The sequence below is a fragment of the Centrocercus urophasianus genome, unplaced genomic scaffold, assembly GCF_019232065.1.
Source record: "Centrocercus urophasianus isolate 14NV4802_14NV808 unplaced genomic scaffold, USGS_Curo_1.0 seq_756, whole genome shotgun sequence".
NCBI classification, from domain to species: domain Eukaryota; kingdom Metazoa; phylum Chordata; class Aves; order Galliformes; family Phasianidae; genus Centrocercus; species Centrocercus urophasianus.
The window spans coordinates 1-23,228 of NW_024885373.1; the positions used below are offsets into that span (position 1 = coordinate 1).

General features: G+C 40.0%; 1 protein-coding gene across 1 annotated transcript; it reads right to left on the reverse strand.

Moving 5' to 3' along the window:
• Positions 1–1,180: 1,180 nt before the first annotated feature.
• LOC122170995 (DDB1- and CUL4-associated factor 1-like) lies at positions 1,181–20,278 on the reverse strand. Its single transcript, XM_042838306.1, is given in 13 exon segments — positions 1,181–1,463; positions 3,098–3,267; positions 4,104–4,313; positions 5,273–5,452; positions 7,871–8,029; positions 9,789–9,890; positions 11,102–11,605; positions 12,596–12,733; positions 15,191–15,304; positions 16,145–16,218; positions 16,528–16,604; positions 19,727–19,806; positions 19,808–20,278. Coding segments are annotated over 13 exon segments (2,106 nt in total). The 5' UTR covers positions 19,838–20,278; the 3' UTR covers positions 1,181–1,195.
• Positions 20,279–23,228: the final 2,950 nt, after the last annotated feature.

Here is a 23,228-nt window from a genome sequence, read left to right on the forward strand (position 1 = left end):
TTTCTATTCATTCTGGGGATTTCTGAAGTTGTTTTTTTTTTTTTTTTTTTTTTTTTTTTTTTTTTTTTTTAAACCTAACTAGCATAAGACACATTCTCTTGCCTCCCTGACAAAAATTTTTTGGTTTTGTTTTGTTTTTAAACACTCTCATGCTCCTTCATCAATATCAGTAAACAAGGACTCAGGCATGGCACAGGATTGCCATCTCCGACATACCTGGCACAGAGAAGATGCATAGGCATGCCTCTAATTCTTACTACAGAAAGCAACTTCTGCAGAAGATATTAACAACGTAGACAAGAAAGAGAAAAGAGACTTTGTTATGAAGGGGAAAAAATAAATAATGTCATAGCTTCCTAAATGAAATTAATCTACATGTTTCACGTCCACTTCAGAAGATTAAAAACTTAGAAACAGGTATTTAGTCCAGAAAAAGTTGTAAGCAAAATACAATTTCTTTTGCACAAAACCTATCATCCCTCTTCATTTCACAGAGTCAGGATCTCTTTAATACATAGGCCTTAGATCTGACCCAGGTGCACTTCATGTGCATACTGAATACTGAAGCCAATTAGAATATAACTCAAACAAAAGCAGAGTATAGAGTATAACTCAAACAGAAGAAAGGCTGAGTGAACTGGGACTGTTCAGTCTTGAGAAAAGAACACTCAGAGGGGGATCTGATTAATGTTTATAATTATCTTAAGTGTGGGAGTCAAAGAGACATGACCAACCTCTTCAGCGGTCTGTGGTGACAGGACAAGAAGGAACTTTCTCACAGTGAGTGTGAAGGAGCGCTGGAGCAGGCTGCCCAGGAAGGTTGTGGATTCTCCTTCACTGGAGATATTCAAATCCCATCTGGACACCTAACTTTGCAGCCTGCTGTAGGTAGCCTGCTTTGCAGGAGGACTGGACTCGATGATCTATAGGAGGTCCCTTCCAGCCCCTACAATTATGTGATTCTGCAAAATCTATAGCAATACTTCTCCCATATTTCCAAGGAGACCTAAATTTCTGGGAAGCCAAGGGAGCCTAATAGTCCCATAACAAAAGCAAATTTGCCTGCATCTGTACTTAATGAGCCCTTGAAAACAAATGTGAGTCACAGATCATACCTTCACATTTATAATACAATCATAGATTAATCACGACAATTTTAACTGCAGTCTACTCTCACATTTACCTGTATCCCTAATTATAACTTTGTATACATTATTTTAACCCTTTTTCTCAATGTAGCAACAACCAGCTGAAAAAAAAAAAAAAAAAAAAACAACCAAAAATCACATAGAAGGCAATTGATAACGGTGCGATCAATCAAGACCACATTCAGCTTACCCACAGTGGAAACGGTAGATCCAGCTTCATCTAACACATCCACAGGTTCTGCCAGCTGTAGCTGGATTTTAGGAACCACAGTCAGGATGGCTAGCACATCCAAAGCATAGCGCACTGTGTCGTTCCTGAAAGCAACATGAGAACTTCTTAGAAGTGTACTCTAATAACAAATCAACCTGTCATATCTGATATTTTTGATGATGCTTTCTGATCAATGTGCTGCTCCTAAAAGGCTGGTTCTCATAGAAGATACTGCTCACATACTGTAAATACACACACTATCAACTGCAGTTTGGCATGCATCTCACCCTGCCCACAGGCTCCCAGAAGCAACACAATTTTGAAATTACAGAAGCACAAAGTAGACTCATCTACAAAAGCATTCTAAGCTTCTTCACCTAACCTAACTGTACGCATTTCAGTTTAAAAATATCCCTGTCTAAAAAACTTCGTTGCCAATGAAGTAGAAAAGTCTTCTCTCTGAAGCAAAGGGGAGCTGTCTGTCAAGTTTTATTGCTAAACATGACATAGATAAAAGCAATTTCAGCACCAGATTAACAGACACAGGTATGTGGAATATACCTGCTGAACACGAGGTGGAAGAGCAGAACAATGGAAAAAAAGAGAAGGATTGATGGCTTGTAAGCCTGTATGGAAAGGTTGGAGTTAACCCAGGCTGCAGTTAAGAAACAGCTGCAGAGAATAAAAAGCAGGAGAACTGAAATCACCCAGGAGAATGCAACTTGAGAGAGAGGGAGGGAGGGAAGGGACTGCAAAAGCAGGACAGATTTCAAAGGCTTTCAAAGCTAAGCTATGCAAAGAGCTCCTGTTCACAGCAGAAATAAGGAGAAGGGAGTCCTGGTGACAAGAATACAGTTGATGACAACTAGCCACAGCAGACAGTGACTTATCAGTGAACTACACCAACACTCTTGAGATCAGATGCTCATTAGGATAAACAGAGGCTGAAACATTGCATCCATCCTCCCTCTGAACTGGGGACAGGATCCTAATAGTGTCTCTACCAGAGTCTGGTATAGTACCCTTTCTCTTATAAGAGTAAGAGTGCTGCAAATTTTGGGGTGGGCTGTGGGGGAGCAGGCCCACAGAAAGATATCACCACAGTGCCCCATACAGGAGAAAACTAGAAGTAGAATCACAAGGTAAGCCCCTCCACAAACATGCTGAGTTTAAGAGTTGGTGGTATATCATCTAGGGACACTGTTACTGTGTGTTGAGTTCATCTTCAGACTTTTTCCCCTCTCAAATACTGGCTTGTTGTATATTCACAACTCCTCTGCAATGTAACTACTCAGTATACTTCAAGTATCAATAAGTGAATAAAAGTGATGCAACAGAGGACTGTGCATAAACTAAGCCCACTTCATCCAAATCTTCCACCTCTTTTCCAGGATTAGATGTGTCTTGACTTCACCTTCTACTTAAGAGGTTTTCTAAAACCCTTCTATAACAAAAAGATAAGCAAAGGAAGAACTGTGCCTAAGCTGTACTGTGATGCTGGTTTCTCAAATCAAAGGTGCGAGGCATCTTGGTTTTTCAGGATTCTCATGGCATCTCTCCACCTCAAGTTTTTAGTTCTGCTTTCCACTATGCTTTTATAAGCACCACGTAACCACAGCACAGGCCCCTACGACCTGCCTTGCACGCTCTAAGAGAAGGAGGGAATCTAGAAATTCAATGACTATCCTGCCCCAAAGTCACAACTTACTGCTCTAAAGAAATACAGCAAACAGCTCACCTTGCATAGTACGTCTTCCAGTTACATGCTATTGAAATGAGCTGAAGCATGAGCTGGACACAAGACAATTTAAGGAAAACTTCCGCTGGCTCCCAGTAGAGCTGTGCTGGCCCATACTCGATGAGGAATTCCATCATCTCTACAATCTGCTCATGAGTATAGGAACAGGCCTGCCAGGAAAGGAGTTGGAAACATTAGAAAGAGATCACTAGAAAGAGAACATTAGAAAAAAATCAAGTCCTTCACCACTGTGATTTAAACTGAAAACTGGAGTCTTATCAAAGTTGAAACTATTATTTTCTTGCAAATTATTTACTTTGTTTTATTCTCTGCTATAGAAAAAATATCCAGCAATTGCCATGGTAATATGCAATAATAAGTTTAATAATACATTTTGCTTCTTTGCAGTTCTAGAAAGCTTAGACCAGTTTAAAAAGTTATTCTAAAATTCTAGTCTGCTTTTAAGCTACTGTGTAGTAGCTACCAGATTATCACTCAAAAGAATCATATGAGAAAGTACACAGGTCTGAGAAATATTCAATTAAAGTTTTTAACTTCTGACTACAAAATATACTGAATGGCATTGCAAATAAGCCTGCATTTCAGCTCAAAAAATATCTTCTAATCAAACACCTTACACACGTTAATCATTAAAAAATACGTGATTTTTGCAAAAGTGAAAAAGTGTTTTTTCATTTCAACTTACTACAATGGAAAGCCATTGTAAATGAAGCCAGAAACCAGAAATGAAGGTACTACCTCAGAACAAAAAGCCACAATTTTTTTTTTTAAAAGTTATAAATAAACAAAACACCACACATTTTTGCAGAATTAAAAAAAAAAAAAATTAATGTCCAACAACAGTATTGCTCTGCTCATTCCTAAAAAACACAATCTCTGACAAGTATCATTTATCACAACCAATTAAAATCATCTCAACATTTTCAATCTATGTATCTATAATGCAGACCTTGTTAATGTGGGGAGGTTGCAGCATGCTGCTCACCTTGTATGGGGGCTGTGGATGGACCAAAACACCACCTTCAGTGCGCTGGAGTGACTGCTTCACCTGTTCAAGTTTGATAGCAAGGTGGGCTTCAAAGTATCTCCGCAAGGCCATGCAGGTGTGCTTCCCAGTCTGGCGACTGGCAAAGATCTCATCATCACTCAACAGAGCTCCTTGGTCTTCCAAGTTTAAGATTTCAAGGGTACTTATCTTCAGTACAAAAGTTGAGTGGAAAAAAAAAAATTTCATCAGTTCACACTTCAGAAAAAAAAAGCACCTACAATTCTCAGCCGCACCTGTATAAAAACCAAACTGAGTTTGCTTATGTGTCATCTGTACCAGACTCTCTCAGGCACAGAATGAAAGCTTCTTCTGTTCAGATAACATTTAAACACAAAGTGCTAAGTCTAATAAGAACCATTCCCCCCTTTCACTGGAAATGCAGAAAAAAATCCAGAAGTTACATTAGCAAATGTCTAGAGGCACTGTTGTATTATATTAGGCATTATATTGCACAGCACAAGTGCTTACACCCTGCAGTGGCAAGGTCTCTGAGTTTGTACCAACTCAAGCCATCAGGACTGCCCATGCCATGCAGAAGTACCAGTTTATCATAGAATCATAGAATCACAAGGTTGGAAAGAACCTATGACACCTTGTGGTTTAGTAGCTTGTGAATAGCAATGGTAGTGGGACGACAGTTGGACTAGATGATTTTGTACAGTGTAACAGTGTATGTTTGTGTCCATAAGGTACTGTGATTACCAAGCACAGCACAAACACATCTATACCTCCCTCGGAACAAGGTTGGATGTATTTGTATCCAGAAGGGTGCATGACAACATGACACACATGTGGAATGCTGAGAAACATCTGAACTCTCCCACTAAGCCACCACTGGCAGAGAGAGTTCTGCTTAACCTAGGAGCTGCAACAAAAAGCTAACAGGAAGTAGCAAGCCTCTGAACAATGATCCTGTTATTCACAAAAAGAATTCTCCTGTCTGTTACTCAGAAAACTCACCTCACCTTTCCTACCTTTTGAGAAGTGAAGAGGAATAAACAAACAAGCTAGAACAAAACCAACCAGAACTCTCCGCACTTCAGTAATTTCAGAGGGTGCAAAACGTGGTTTTAACCCTGTTCAACACACAAAACTACAAGTCTTACCAGGTTAACCAGACGACGAAGGCCATCGTGCCTGTCGAAGAGCTCCAGGACAGCACGAAAGGAGAAGCAAATGGAGAAGAACATAGTAGCATGACAGCAGCCTGAGGCATGGGAGCACTCCATTAGCCATAAGGTGTAGTTCACCACATCTGAAAGCACATTATGGGGGTGCATGCACACCTAGAAAGCGAAAGAACTTTCTTGAGCAGGACTTCAAACACACTGCTGAGGACAATCTGAGGAGGATGTCAGTTCTTTGAAACAAAGAGGGTACAACTGTCCCTAGTGTAGCTGGGAGTAACTGACATCTGAGACATGCAACAAAAGCCCCATTTCCAGACCAGTGAAACAAGGCCTCAGTGAGACTACAAGAGCATCATGTGGAAACACAGGACTAGCAACTGGTCCATCCAGTTTCAAAGCATCTGAAGAGAGCATCTGAAGATGAGTGTCACTAGAGCAAAGCATCTGAAGAGAGTGTCACTAGAGCCAGAGAAGACAAGTTTTCAGCTAAGAAACAAAAATTCTTCTGAATTTAACAGCACCACAAACTATGCTGAAGTTCTAGTAAACTCCGGTATCAAAGCCAAGGGGAACAGCAAGGACCATCAAGTGCTAATCTAAAGCTTGACTTTCTCTTGAAATAGACAACTTAGCTGGTCTATTTCCTCAGTCCTGTCTCTGAGATGGGCAGACCACATGCTCAGAGCTGCACTTTGACATTGTTTATATCTTTTATTAGCTTCTAACCCTCTGTCAAGGTCAGTGCCAACAAGAACTGCGCAGGGAGCTGAAGCTTTAATCCCCTCTTTCTGTATGTTGAACACTGACAGAGGAGACTGAGTAACCAGTTCCAGCTTTACCTCCACCCAAAGAGATGAGGCTTGGCACATATTAAGTACAATGAACTGCCACTCGAAACTGGCTTCCTCTGAAATATCCAAAGACAAGAGAGGAAAGAACACATATCTGTTCTACCAAATATTTGTAAATATTGGGAATAATGTGTGGTAGATAAGAAAACATCACCACGTGCAGCTACATAACTTTATGACATGCTGTGAGGACATGAAGAAGAAGCAATGTCCATGCAGCACCCTGCCAGAGCCTTTGGTTTGCCATTAGAACAATCATGCAAGCAACAAGTGCAACCAGAAAAAAAAAAAAAAAAAAAAAGAGCAGTTTTCTTATGACAAATGAAACTCAGAGGAACACCAAGCAATACATATACAGCAAGGATCCATTTTCTGACAAAATGAGCAAAAAGAAAGAAAACATTACACTCATTTTGCCTTTCTTGCCTTCATAAAAGACATGACACAAAGACAGACCTGTCAATCATAGTTACCAAGAAGTTTTTGAGTTCACCCATATAAATGCCAGCAGAATCCTCATATATAGGCCCTTAACCTCTGCCAGTCAAGTATATATGTGACTAAGAGTGTCAGACATGTCAAATCAAAACACTCAAGACAGTATTCAAAATTCAAAATGAGCAGAAATGTAGAGTTACTACTTCAAATTGTTCATTTTTCAAGTGAATTAAAAAAAAAAAAAAAAAAAAAAAAAAAACCACACAAAAACAGACAATTCCAAGGCAGGCCATGAACGGAAACAGTCATCACTCATAAAGCAGGGCAGCTTTAGAAGGCTATAATTTTACAGTTGCTGTGAATGAATCTCAGAGCAGGATCCTCCATGTGCCAGCAGTAACGTTTACAAGCTGGAAGTTCTTTTTTTTTTTCCCCTCTCTCCTTCCCTTGGCACAGCTGCAACTACAGAATAAACTGGATTCGTTGCTGGATCTGGTTTAGCACACAAGTGCTGCTGCCAGTGTGAAAAACAGAAACAGAATCACTGTTTCAAGTATCTGGGAAACTGAAGATTAATGGAAGACTGATATACCAGTCTACTGAAAGATTCTTGCTGGAAGAGCAGTAATCAACTGACAGGAGGAACCTTTTATGATGCATTTTTTAAAAATACTGAAATCTGAGGTGAGCAACTAGTCGTCATTATCAGCTGTTTCAACACTTATAAGCTCAGGCCAAAGAGAACTCAAAATCCTTTAATGCTGTTTCCTGCACGATGCATCAGTCTTCTGCTGCATGCCAACACCAAAGGAATTGCACTGATGTCTGGAATCTGACCAAGGCACCATATAACACTGACGCTATCCACACCTGGAGTGTGGATGAGGGAAAAAAAAAAAAAAAAAAAAGAAAAAAAAAATCAATCTCAAGTACGGGAGAATGCTGGAACAGGTGGGAAAGGAAAGACAGGTGAGAAAGGAGTTTTTCCTTCTTCAGGGAAGGGGAACAATAGAGTGAAAAGGGTGAACGGAAGTAATGAGGCAATGCTAAAAACAGAGAGGTCTTCAGTTACGTTCCCTGGGAACTGAAATTCACACCCTTGAAACAAAATACTCAAATGCACCATTATTTCTACGTTTTCTGTTGCCTTGGCACATACCAGAGACTCATACAAATTTGTTTTTTGACTTAGGAGATATTTATCTTACATTTGAACAAAGGGAGGAAGACTAAGTCCCCTGAAATCATTAAAATTACAGCAGTTACGCTAAAGAATGAATCTTACCCTTTCCATTGCATCTTGATTGTAAGATAAATAATACAAGCACATGGAAACTCCTGTGGCTGCCATGGAAGGACGAGGAATCTCCAGCAACTTTTGCACGCCTCCGTGAGCAACAAACTCGGTTGCAAACTTGTTATGCAGCAGCAACGATGCCAAATGCTAAAGAAAGAAGAAAGCAGATTGTTCAAACTGTCATCAATTCCTCCCTTCCAGCTGTAGAAAAACAGATTGGCAGAAAACAAGCACTCCACACTTTATCCACCTTATTTCCTCCTTTTGTTACATTTAAGTGCACAGTGTAATATCTGGCCTACATATAACTTTCATACAGCACTTAAAACAATTATGTCTCCTTATTAAAAATATTATCAGTTTAATAAGTTATTTTGCTTGACTAATGCCTGAAGAAAACACTAATGTTGAGGGCTGGTTTGTTGTTTTTTTTTTTTTTCCTCGCTAGTGTATTTCTTGTTGGTGTACTCCTGAGACAATAACTGACACTCCACAGCGTTAAGATTATCACCAATCCTGCTGGAAAGAAGCAGACAACCTTCCTCTCCTCAACTGGTCAATTTATTCCATTGCAGACTTTGGGAATAGGCTTCCACAACCTCAGATCATTAGAAATAAGAAATTTTTGCTTGCTTGCTGAGTCTAACTTATCACAAACATATGCTGTCCAAGTCTTTCCCTTCTTCCCCACTCTGCACATCTGCCCTTCCCCTTGTATCAGCACTAGCATTCATTAAAGTAGCAACAAAACTAATGCTGAACTGATATTAAGGTAACTCGGGGTGTCTGAGGGCGAAATGAGCACTTATCCACACTTGCACCATTATATGGCTTGGTATACATCTGCCTGAACATTATGGCAGGCACAGAGTTGAGAATGACGCCGCAGACATACAGTAAATAAAGATGACAAAATGAATAGACTGATGGTATGATTTTTTTTTTTTTTTTTGTGCACCTTTTTGTTTGTCTTCTGAACAGTTTACTTGTGTACCTCAATGTTGGTAGTCAGAAATGAACTCTTTCCAGTCTGAGAAGTTCCCTTTAACTGTGCAGAATTAGAAATGTTTCTTGGATGAAAACAAATTAGAACTTAAATGCCACGTGTCACATTTAGCACATTTTCAGTTACAGTACGTCACTAGATGCTCCAAATAAGATTGACTTCTAACATATTCAAGAAATAAGCATACGAAGATAAACAAGCAAAAAAAGACAGCAATCACTTTGTTTTACACTTTAGGAGGAGACAGGAAGAATCACTGCAACCCCCACCCCACTCACAGCTGAGGTAACCTACACCTTCTGTAGGAATGTTCCTGCTTGGAAATAAATTTGCAAATGACAATGAAACAGAAAGATTATACTGGAAGACTGAAGCCAGAGAAGTCACTGTGGAAGAGGGAAGGAACTCATAGAAGAATTAATTGTTGTGCTGTAGGTTTCATTTAAAAGAGGGTTATCTTGTATTTTTTTCCCGTATTTTTGGGTGACTACTAACTGATACAGCAGTTATGTGTGAGTGATTTCAAACGTCAGGCTCAAGGATGGCATTCTGGAGCTACTGGGATTAGGATGCTTATGCTTCTTACCCCTCACAAATATCCCAGGCAATAACAGGAATCCCAGAGCAGTAGTAGTGTAAGGTTTTGATGGAAAAAGAAATTTTTACCACCTTTAGATCAGTAAATGGCAGAGGAAATCAATGGCACTTCACCCACAACTAATAATAATAATAGTTTCAATACCCAAGAATTATAAAAACAAAAACACAGTGCAGCCAATCCCAGGGGACCCTAGTATACATGCAGGCCTAAGGGAGACAAACATATGCCTTTGATGCATGTAAATACATTCCATGATTTTCCCATTTACAGTGCAATTTTGCATTACAGAAGTGATTTACCTTAAGGGCTTCAAAAGTAAGCAGCACATCATTGGTTCGTTTCAAGTCAATGTAGTACATCATCAGCTCCCTTGATCCCAGTTGCATGAAGATGGGTAATAGCTGAGAAAAATAACATTGGGAGGCTAGCTGAACATTTCACAGGAAATTCAAGGTCTGTTTTGACTTTTACTCTTTCAAACCCCCCAGTTTCCCCCTATTGACAGATACCTGTTATGAGAGGTCAGTGGTAACCAGCTCCATCCATAGGAAGCAATAAAGGTTAACAGACCTCTTGTAATACATCTGCTGACTGCAGCAACGTGCATGACAGCTGCCACAGGAAATCTTAAGGCACTCCTTCAAGTGCAGCTATCGTAAGTCCACATAGGTACCACCCTGGTGATAGGTTCCACTTTCCATCTGTGCAAAGACAACTACCCAACAACTGAACAGAAGAAACAGGAGAGCAGGGTAACAAACCAAAACCCTCTGCATAATTCTGTTTGTAATGGCTTTATGGCACTAATTCCTATTTCTCTTTCCTGTTATTCCTGGCGTATGAAGTGATCCAGTCAGCATGCAGAGTATTAGGGGGATAATGGCTTCTTTGGTTCTCACAGAAGCAGGGCACACGCACACAGTGCATAACACAAAAGCAGAACTGCGTTGCTTTGCTCCATCTCAAATTCAGTTAAACCACCTAGAAATATCTACAAAGACGAAGGCGGTCAGCAGATCTACGCTAAGCTGAAGTTCATAGTTAGAAAAAAAAAAAAAAAAAAGGAACAGGAAACACCCTGGTAAATCTGATGTAGCTCAACTATTTTAAGTAACAACAGCTCTCAAAAGCATTTGCATCTACACTGCCATTTCTTATCAGAAACACTGCAGAAGTCATACAAACCATTGCAGAAAGAACTTTAAGCTCACTATTTCCTCTGAGTTCTAAAGATGAAATCCACTAACTTCCCAGGAGTAAACGGGAAAAAAATGCACATTTTGTTTGAAAAAAATTTCAAACAAAGTGACTTACCCTGTATGATGTAAATAATCAAAGTTAACAGAGACCAGGAATAAGATTCCTAGCACTGTGCTCTAACTACTATTCCAGACAACTGCTAGGCTCAGGTTCGAGTATTACTTGGTAGGTACCATTCAAAATAATGACTTCATCAATTTGAAAGCCAACAATTCAGAAAATGTTACTGATCTTAGTCATATTAGGAAACACTGGTGAGCGATAAAACAGCTCTCAACTTTTCCCCACAGTACCACTGACAGTTGCGTCAGGAGAATTGACAGAGTCCTCCCACCTTCATATATACGCTCACCTCTTGATATTCCCCTAAGGGAGTCAGGTATTGAAGAATGAGCCTCTGCTCTATGGCAGGAGTCAAAGGGTAAAGTGTATAATTAGTGCCAATCACCCATGGGGACATTTCTGACCAGCTGCTGTTGGACAGTTCAACAAATATCCGCTCTGGTTCTGAAGCAGAGAAGCCCAGTTTTTGCTTGGCCTTCCGGAAGCCATCTCTTTCATGCTGTTTCCCTGATTTGCTTTTTCTTAATCCCCCATCATCTAGCTTTGTAGAAGAGTTGACTCTGCTACTGGTCTTGTGACTTGAATCAAGATGAAAGGAGATCTCCATATCCCCAGCCACTTCTTCTTGCTCTCCATCCACTGCCATCTCCCCATAATCCATATCCACAGCCTCTTCATCCAAAGGCAGCAGAGAATCTGATGGCACTTTCCGAGGACTGGGACGCTTGTTTTCTTGTTTTGTGGTCATTTCAGTAACCTGTAATTCCCGCAGCCGTCGAAGCACCAAAGCCACCTGTTTCACAAAAGCAGCATGCATAAGAACACATTTCCTTTCCTCGCACTGGCTCTTACCTCTGCTCTTATCACATAAAGAAGTCTATTCCACAAAATACCAGGCATGCCGAAGTACACACTTCCCCAGAGAAATAACAATTTCAAAGTGAACAAAAAGCCCCAACCCTTTTTGCTGTAGCTTTTACTCTAAAATAAACAAATAAATAGATAAATAAAAAACTTCACTCACTTTCCTGAAAGAGAAAGAAGTGTTGTCTGAAACCCATTAAGAACCACATACTATCTTGCATCTTTTTTTCATCATCTGCCTAGTTTAGAATAAAGGCAACATTTCCTTTCAAAGCAGGAGTTTTGATAAACTGCAGTTCTAGAAAAGCTAAGAGCTTGCTTTTACTCCTGAAGGACTTATCTATGCAAGAATTAGAAGAATGCATCTATGGTTTGACACACTAAGTGACACTGTACACCACTCTGAAAAACAAGCTTGCCTAACCTTCTTCCTTTTGACAGTCATCTCAACTGCTGATAATCATCATATAGATTTAACATTAAACTAGTGAAAGATTTATTCTTCATATGATTCTTTTTAAAATATATAACATTTCCTATGAAGTTATCTCCATATTGACTTAACTTTCATTTCTGCTCAGTGTTTAAGCTACCACACACAATATCTAAGTCTTCGAAATCTTTGCTTTAAGGAAACTAGGAATATGAGTCCCATCAAGAAGTACAGTATTTGCCTTAGGTTTTCATAGGCATTTTTGAACAGTGTAACAGAATAACCAGGCTGCATAGCCCAGCCTCAGCAAATTCAGTCAGGAAAGGATAGAAAGTATGAGCTACTGAGTGAATATATTATAACCACTATAAAATGTATATGTTAACACATACATGAGAGTACCACCACACACTCTCAAAAAAAAGAAAAAAAAAAAAAAAGACATATCTGTCCTGTAAATAGACGTGTGCATCAAGAGATCATTACCAGTTGTGAATTCTCATCCCTGTAATTGGCAGCGATATCTTGGTTTTCCATAGCTCCTCCTAAAAGCCCTGTTGCATATGTTCTTAGTGGCTGATCAGCTTCTCGTGCCCATTTAAAGAGATTTTCAACTATTCCTTCCTAGAATGCAGGAAACAAGAAAGCAATTCCAACAGTTAGGCTTTTTTTTTTTTCCTGTCAGTATTACTAATAGAGATCTCCAACAATTTGGCGGGTTTCAAAGAAATGATGTTGAACTTACACTAAGAAAAAAAAAAAAAAGTGGTAAATTACTTACATTTCTCTAACAGCTTAGTAGTTGAAAAGTCACTTAAAACACTTCCGGTGCCAGAGGAACTCATTACATTAATGACTGCTCACTGATCAAAAGAGCAATCCTCAATAGTCATACATATATATATATTGGGGAAGAGAGAAATGTATGCAATTATACCAACCCACATATAAGAAAACCACAGTGTTAAACATTAATATTTTAACAGGAAAACTCAGAAGTGATTGAACATGGCCTGCCAGGCATTTTTTCTTAACAAGGCTGAATAAGTGTTAACTAAAACAGTTAATTAAAAGACTACATGTTAGAATGAAAGATTCTACTATTTTTTTTCCCTCTAGATGACTAGTGGATTTTGAAACATATATAATACCATAACATCATTAGCATGACAAGATCTTGCACCTTGTACAGAATTTGAGAAGTAGGTACAACACAGAAAAAGATCAGTTAATAATAATAATGAATAGACACACATTTCAGTAAGAACCTCCAGCTTACACATTTTTAAAGAGTTGTCCGTTATACATTAAATAATAATTAAATTTTAATTAAAGTGTTCTTGTGACATTAGAAAAATGAGACGCGAAATCCACTGGGCGCTAGAGGGCGTCCTTATGACCAGAACAACACATTCTTAGAACAGCGATTGTCCGTCATAAAGCCTCCTACAAAAAGAAAACCTTAGGAACCAGAAATGAATTTCATATATTTTCTAGTCACAAAAAAATTAAGCTAAGTTTGGCACTTTAGGGCTTAAAAAATTTCTATTAACATAGAGATTTTGTGTTTCAAGAATAAAAACTATAACCTTCTCAAGGAAGAAGCCTATCACTTTGCTTTTAACTTCTTTGGGTCAAAGCCTTAGATTTTAAGCAGATTGCAAAAATACCATATTAAATTCAATACTTCAGAAAGGATATGCATGATTCCCTCTTCTTACCACACTTTAGAATCCATATCTCTATTTCTAATAGTAAAGGAACTCAAGTGAAACTTCCACATGAAGCACTACCTGATTTCCAGACTTTAGAAAAATACTATATTAATTTATTTTTAAAGATGAAGATAGCAGGGCTCAGGAACAAAATCTGCTTTCTCCTCGCTTTCAACCCTTTGTGCATTCCTACATAAACCACACTTGCCAACATACAGAAGCTGAATTTAGCTGTCCATAACAGTTCTAGATAATCTCCATGAAGCACACAGGCTTTAGATTGCTTGAATTATGACTTGCTCATCATTTAGCTTGAATAATACTATCACTCTGATGCAGTAGGGATTACCAGGTGACAAGCTTACAGCAAGTCTTAACATTCTATTCTGCCTGCTTCACTCATGGACCTATAAAATAACAACTTAAATATAACATTTCCCAAAACATTAATTTAAATTATAAATCATTTGAGCTGGAGGGAACATTTAAAGGTCATCTAGTCTAACTCCCCTGCAACGAACACGGACACCCTTTAGCTACATGAGGTTGCTCAGAGCTCTATTCTTGAACATCTCCATGGACAGGGTATTCAACACCTTTCTGGACAACTTGTTCAGTGCTTCATGGTCCTTATTGTAAGAAACTATTTTGTCCAATCTAAATCTCCCCTCTTTTAATTTGAAACTATTTCCTCTTGTCCAATCACAACTGATCCCACTAAAGAGTCTGCACCCTTCTTTCTCACAGCACTCCTTCAGATACAGATAAGCTGCTGTCAGGTCTCCCCAGAACCTTCTCCAGGCTGAACAGTTTCAGTTCTCTCAGCCTGTCCTCACAGGGAAGGTGTTCCATCCCTTGGGCCATTTTTCAGGTCCTCCTCCAGACACATTCCCTTCTGTACTGAGGACTCCCACATATGGATGCAATACTCCACGTCTCACCAGCACAGAGCTGCTCCATCCTCACATCGTCAGACTGTACTGATAGTAAGGGTTGCCATGACCAGGTGCCAGTCCTTGCACTTGGCTTTGTTGAACTTCATGAGGTTCCCCCAGGCCCACTGCACAAACCTGTCTAGATCTCTCTGCATGGCCTCCCATCCCACAGATATGCTGAACGTATCATACATAATTCCAGTTCCTCTGTTTGAATCAGTCCTCTTATAACTTACAAGCTGTGGAATACTTAAGATTTGATCAGCTGAACAAGCCCACATTAGAAAGCCCCAAACCTTTAACGAGGCTAAACAGATTGTCTCCCAGAGATAGGATTTAAATGTTGCTTTTTACTGGTTTCTCCTATGGGGTGAACTGTTGGAGTACATAATACACCAAGCTTATAAACTAAACCTTAGTATACAAGATACCTTTTCCTGAAAGACAACAGCAGTTTCCAGTCCTGGCATGATATCCAGAAGAAGTCTGCAGGCAGCAGTGTTTAATGGAGGTTCTCTGCTCGTCATCACATAAGCATTCACTAGCTAGAGAAGATCAGGAAAAGCATCAGTTTAAAATTCAGGAGTTGAAGTAACTTCTCCGAGAAACAGAATCCCCCTCTGATCTGACGTTCACTGATTAAATACTTTTCTTGAACTGATTTGTAAAGACAAATGCCTAAAATAATTACAGCTCACTAACAGTGTAATCATGTGAGAGTAATAGCTGAAAAAAAACATTACAAAATCAAATACATACATTTTTGCTTATCAACTGCAGTTTAAGACAGAAAGCCCCACGTAAGCAATCTGGCAGAAACCTTGCAGCAGCATGCACTGATACAGGCGGTGCGCTGAGATGAGAGAAAGCCAGAAAAAAATTCTGGCTATTAACTCATGAAAGGGTAGAGCATTGCAAGAGGAAAGCCAGGCTCTTTTCTCCAAATGCTCTGCCTGAGCCTACTAGAGCTAGATACACTCTGCCTGTACAGGCACTCCAGCATTCCCAAGTATTCAAAGAAAAAGCACGGGAATTAGTGGTATTAATTTCCATTACAGAAATTAATTAGGATTTTAAACTTTTATTACAGGACCTACACTTTCTTTAAAGAGACTGATAAATGCTGAGAAGAACTAATTCGATCATTAATACGTGTATTCCAGTACTCTTGAATAGCTCATGAACTACCCCTTTCCTTGGGTCACTCTAGAGCAGCAAACAAGCTGTATTTAAACAGACTTTAAAAGCCACTGTTATGGAAGAAATAGTCCCACCACCAGTAAAACTAATATTAAACAAGCACAAGTACAGAGGTAAATAACAGAAAACAAAAATATTAAAGTGTCAAGAAGACTTGACAGGTACAGTCCTTAGAGCAAACCTACCGCGTTCATGAAATCATCATTCTTGAAAAGTATCCTTAGCAGGTGACCAAGCATACACTCAGGGTCCGCTCGACCTATAGAGGAAACAGGAAAAGACTTATCTATGTACCTCAAGACTTCAATACTGAACTACTAACTTCCGACTGACTGTGGAATAATGTAGTTAGCTGTACCTTTATCAGAAACAGAATTATAGAAGCCATACGCATTATTCATCAAGTTAGTGTTTCCTCTAGTTGCAATTACCTACTTAAAAGGTGTACTAGTCACACCAGACCCTGATCAGTAGTGAACAGATTCAGGCTAGATTTTGCTTACTTTTAAACATGAATTATCATGTATCAGCTGATGCAGAGCTATCAAAACCACTCAGAATGCCTTACCAGGGTGTCGGTCATCAAAAGGGTCTGGATCCCCTTTGCGGTATTCTTCAGTCTCCTTCTCAATCAACTCAGACATCCTATAGAAGGAACGACATAAAACGAGCATAATCCACTCCGTCCTGCCCCGACGTGCAACTCCTCACGTTAGCCTATTGTTACAGTGCTATCAAACAGCTTATCAGCTTTCATTTGAATGGCATTCAGCACTACCAGAGGATTTCAGATGGTTCACCCAGAAGGGTTAATAAAGAGCCTTGCCCTCTGGTACCTCATTCCCCACCAGCCCATCAAAACATGCTGAGACCTTATCAGCATCCCAGTGGCACTCAAGTGTGATGCTCTGAAGGAGTCAATACTGCTTATTTACTCATGTTAGAGTCCTGGTGATGTCTACAACAGATACTGTAGAGAATTACAAGAAATAGGAATTTAAGCAGTACCCTTCACCTTACAGTTCCTCTTCTGGAGTGGGATAAGCCCTAAACAAGCAACTCTGCCCACTTTCCTATTCAGTTTAGGCAGGTGCTAGGTCTTTTTAGGTGATAATTGGCATACTGAGTACATGCCAGGAGGGACTGACAAGCAGCACGGAAAGTGAGCTGAGCACTCTCCTCAGCCCATGCAGATTAGGGAGGCAGCCAAAGAGCATGCCAGCAGAAGCTTCTGAGTGGTTCTAAGGACAACAACATTATCACAGCCTAGATGAAACAGGCATACAAATCACTGATTATCTGATTTGGATGGTTGCGTTTATTTTGAGACAACTAGGCGCAATCATCTGACCAAAATATAAAAGCACTGCCTCTTCAAAATTGGCTTTGAAATAAAAAAAAAAAAAAAAAAAAAAAAATTTTTTTGACTGAAAGCACACAAAGAGTAACTATGAAGTGGCTTGGATGCATCTATGGCTTATTCCACTCTCCTACCATTTTTACTGAGAATTGACAAACTACCAAAGCTCATTCTCACCTCTTAACACAGGCACTGACACAAAAGGTTTTAACAACAAAAAACAAAAAGAACAAACACACAAATGCTGATCTTTTATGCAGGTTTCAACATTTCCTTTATTCACTTGATATTAAGCTAGCTCCCTATCCACTTGAGTTTGCAAGCAAGATCTAGGTACTACATGAGGGACAGGTGTTCTTCCCCCCACTTTGGACTCTTTTTTTTCCCCCAAATTGTTTACAACTATCCCTGCAGATCACCTTTGAAAATTGGTCATATTCTCACTTTCACTTGCCAGAAACATGGCTCACTTGAAGTCAAAGAAGGAGGTTGTGGGGACACTCAAGTTGCAACACTACCACTGATGCAAAAGGCACAATATAAAGCGGTGCCTTTATGACAGACTACAGACAGGATGCTCTGCAATACCACACTGCAACATACCATACCCCATATTTGGTCTGTGGAGCTGAAGTCAAAACACCGTGCTCCTGCCATTGTGTCACACTCTGACCTCTGCTGAATCAGAATCACATTTTAGCAGGCACCCATGCACAAAGAGAAGTTTTCTTCCAAGTAACTTAGAAGGCACAAGGAAGTAGAAAAACATCACTCACCAAACAAACATGACCACAGCTTCCTCTGCCATAAGCCTAAATCAATACGCAAGAGCACTGCTATCTCCAGACATCAGCTAACACAAGCTCCACTTGGGGAGGATTCCTAGCACATCTTCCAGCAAATTCTTCTTAACCTATGCAGTATCTAAGACCTTGTATTCCAGACAGATATATAGCTTTCTCTTTTTTTCTCAGAAGCACTGTAAAACCTGCTAGAGCCAAGGGTACATCTCCTCACTATCAACCTTAAGTAGACCTGTTACCTACACCACAGCCAAAATACCTAAGCTCTTACTATCCATCAACTCTCTCCTTGCTGTACAGAAACCTTAGAGAACCAAAGGAGGATTATCAGATTTGCTTAGGCCCAAAGAATGGAAGGAACTCGAGGAGTTCCAAACCTCTATCAATGCAACAAAATGCATGTTGAATTTAAATTTCTTAGAACACATTAAATTTCTGGTGTTCGTCATTGTGACAAAAATCTTGGAAGCAGCACATATGCTTCCGTCAATACACAAACCAGACAACAGTACACACAGATGCACCAAAATACGGCTCAGGATTTTCAAGAGACCTACTCATTTTTAAACACTTGGCTTTGGCTTTTTGCAGCTCATCTCTCTCTTCTGCACTGTTATTTCTAAGGAGCAGTATAAAAAGCAAGCATTTGTGCCTGCAAGGTGAGGCATAACACGGGTCTGCGCGAAGAAGCTCCAGTACATTTCTGTCATTTCTACCCAGTGCCAGCTCAGGATCTGTGCACTAAGGTACCTGACCCAAGAACACAGAGCAGCATGGTACAGAAACCTGGGCTGCTCTAACGCACCAGTGAGCACAGTAAGCCCTTCAGGCACACACCACACAGACAACAGCTCTGACAGTAGAGGTGGGAGGAGGAACTTTGTGGAATTCCTGTGACTGCCTTATTATACCAAGAACATTACAAGATTGCGTAAGAGAGGTCTGGCCTGGGAAACCACAACTACAATTGATACTTTAAATAATCCTCTTGTAGAAGACTTCCTATAATGAATGGTGTTACTAGCACATACATACCTAGAAACATCCCAGGGAATATTTTCCTCACACAATAACACGGCAACGTTAAAATGTCCAGTTAAAAAAAAAAAAATCAACTTCTGAAATTTCCCTTTAAGCATGCTGTATGAGTTGCAGTAAAATTTTTTCAGTAAGGCTCCCTCCATCCAATGTGTCTCTCTCTTACTTTCACATAAACTGCCCAGCATCAGTGCAATTACAAACCCCACACCACCACTCCAATGGAACCACATTCTCACAGCTTTCTATTTTGATCAACAAATTACAAGTTTCAGAAGAACATACCAAATTTATTTCACTTGTTTAATGATTCCATCAGTTTCTACTATTTCAGAGTATTAAATCCACGTTTACAGGTAGACTGTGTAAGACCTTTTGCAATATAAATGCTTAGTAAGCTTGTATGCATTTAAGTACTACACTCACCGTTCAAATTTCAGGCCAGGGATAACTTAATTACCAACAGTTAACCAGTTATTAAAAACCTTCAAGCAAACAACACAGTAAAAACTGCTCTCAAGCAAATTCCTAAATCTGAATATCAGAAGTTATTTTATGGAACTCACCTGGTGAGAATAGGAACCATATCTTGCCCACTGCCGTGTTCTTTCTCCCATTGCTCAAGCAAAGTAGTGAGCTCAGCCTTGGGAGTCCACATGCCCACATCCTGAAGTCATGGCTTAGCCTAAGGCAGAGGTAACAAACAAACAAACAAACAAAAGCAGGAAGGTGAGCAAGACATCCCACAGTTTTACAATATTTACTGAAACAATCCAAATCAAAACTTAAAATCTACTTGGAAGACCACAATACTGCTGCACTTCACGTTAACTACTGAAGTTTTCTCTTGGTCCATTGCCTGAAGAATAAAGGAATGCATGCACACTTAGAACAAGTCTCAACTGGTGCACGACAACTCTGAGCACAAGGGAAAGCAGGCACACCTAACCAGACGTGCTCAGCACTAAAGCTGTTCAGAATGCTCCCTCAGTTCCACACAGACCTGAGTTAACCCTTTGCCACTGCTCAAGATTTGCTCACAAAACCATAAAGCCAGGGCAGCAAGATTACCATCAATGTTTTTATTCCAGTTTAATGACCCTGGACATTGGAGAAAGAACCAAGAATCACCTTGGCTTGGTGCTGCTGAGGAGGCAGGTGACAGTGAGAGGAGCAGGTCACATATTGCCCTGTGTATGAGGTGTCCAGCCACAGGCAGTGGCTCCAGGGAGAAGGAAGAGCATGCACAGGATGGAGCACTGGAGCACTTGCTCAGCTGTATCAGTTTTCTGATGACTTAGCTCCCCATCCTCAAAAGCAGGCTCCCTACAGCACTCAGCAACCTGTCACAGGACCATTACAGGGAGGGCACACTCACTCTAGGTTCTGCTTAAGCCTCTGAATTTCCAGACATCAATTTTTGTCAGTGTAATAAAAATCTACTAGAAATACTAACAGATCAAACTAGAACACACTCTGTCTCAAAATACTGCCATGCCCTAAAGCAGTTACAGCATTTCATTAACCATAAGATAACCAATATCCGTCTGCTACAAGATTAAATACCCATGTCATAAATGACCCAGAGTAAGAGCTTCCTAAAATCATGTTAAAGGCAGATATGTCATGTTTAAGGCAGTTCTGTACACACAAACCCCTGTAATATACGTTTACGAATCACTTAAAGGAGAGACCATTAAGGCAGCCATGGTTTCACCTACTCACAAAAGCCTTTACAGCCCAGGCTCATTCTGACAGAAGTCCCCATGCATAACTGAGTGCTGGCCTCCCCTGACTTGCCGACAGCCTTCCCTTGCTTGGGGAGTGAATGAACAACCCTGCAGCCCTACTTCCCAGTCGGCACCTTCTGCACTTACGCAGGGGGTGGCAAACAGACATCACCCAGCTGAAATGGGCAGGGACTGCAGCTTCCCAAAGACCACAGAAAAATACACCTACAACATCAAGACACCTAGTCAGAAAAACACCATTTTGATAACCACTACATACAAGCAGAGTATGAAGAAGAAGAAGAAGAAAAAAAAAAGCCTAAGCATAGCATAAGCTGGTGTTCTCTACATGAGAAGTAATTGTGATTTTATCTAGAGCATTTTCATCATTCATTTATCACAGGTTTAGCAGCTTTGGAAAAAGCACCAACTTAATGCAAACAACAAAGCATCCTGAGATTGTACGCACACAACGAAACATCTCTGATAAGGAAAACTGCTCCTAGCTCAGAGGTCCATGCCTTTTTTCATTAACTCAACAACACTTGCCAGCAGCATTTCTCAGCTTTTAAACCCACAGAAAAATAAAATTCGTATGAGTAAAAAAAAAAAAAAAAAAAAAAACACAAAACAAAACTACTTTGAGCTTCTGAATGTAAGTACTGTAAATGGCAACTGCATTCAACTGTTTCTGACATCCATACCTTTGTTCCATGCCCAAAGGACACAGAAAAAAATGCCTCATGATCCCAGAGCTTGTGTAAGGCCTAGGCAGGCTCTTTTGCAGCCTGCAGAACAGCTTATTTTCCCTAATGAATTTTCATTATTTCAGCTAAAAAATGAGAAACACTACTCCAGCAATACCAGCAAGAGGTAAACAAAGTCCCATGCAGGAAGATCAGAGAAGTGCTCAAGTTATACCATAACCAAGGGGAAAAAAACCTTGGAGCTTATCTCACTTCAAGCACATCACAGGTCTGAAGAACTGATGCTCATACAATACTCCCTGCAGTAGAGTTAAAACATAAGAATGCCACCCTTTTGACAGGAGCACAGCATTGGTGGTGCCTCTCCAAGGCATCCAAAGGAACTTGGCTATTCTGAGTGGCACTGCACAGGGCAGCAACAAGAACTCTACCCCCAGCAGCACCTACTGCTGCAGTTCCCATACAAGTACACCAGAGACACAAAATATGCAAGGATTGAAAGTTATGGCAGCCAAAAGCCTTTTCAAATGCAAGAATCAAAGAAGTTCCTGCTGTGTGTGTTTTTTTTTGTTTTTTTCTTTCCAAGTATTCTACCTTAAATCATAGTGAAGCACCCTGCAGAAAGGCCAAGACCAGAAATTATATGAACCGAACTGCAAATATCACAAATCCCCCCACCCTACTGGACAGGAAGGCCTGCAAGGGCTCTTCCTCAGAGAGGCTGGTGAACACACGCATCCTTACACTGCTTTCCAGGAACCGGAACAGGGAACACCTCTCCCAACAGGAATTGAATCCATGACTTTTTCATTTTTACTTTCTAATAAGTTTTGGAAATCATGTGCCACAACAGATTTTAGTTAAAACATATAATAAGCTAGTGGTAGAAACACTTTCTGCAACCCTGGCTGCAGTTTCCTAAGAGCAGAGCACAGCTCAGGCTGTTCAGCTTCACCTCTTGCTCCTCAGCACATGTATCACACTGACATGAAAACAACAGGTCATTCACCTATTGATCAAGTTACATTGCTGAAAAGGATTATGAGATCTGAACACAGTGACGGCCATACAGATAAGCATTTTGAAGTGTGAAACCTGTCAGGTGAAAAAGAGATCTATTCGCGAAATCTGAAAGTCCACAGACGGTTTGGTCAGTTGGGAAACAAACTCAAAAATCTACATTTTAATTAAAATGGAAAATGAAACGGATACATAAAAACAAAGGTGTTAACTTATGGAGAAAAAAAATCCATTTTAACCAATATTGCAGAAAGACTGCACATTCAGGTTTACAAGTTTCATCAACAAAAAAAGCCCAGGAGGACCTGTGTGCCCAAATACAGAGTCAACTCAAGGTCTTAACACACACACACACACACATACACACGCTGACCTCACTCAGAGTAAGACACGTAATGCAATACTATAGTCCCAGATGAGAAACTTAGGAATCAGAACCCAATTAAACGCCCAGCAAGCAGATCAGCGCATCTGTATGTTCTTCCCATACTTTTTTAACATGAAGAGTTTCTTACTTAGAAAGGAAAAAAGGAAACAGTAACAACCTCCTGTTCACCACAATTACTGTTTAACAGCAGAGATACATGTCAGCTGGTGGACCACATCTGTTG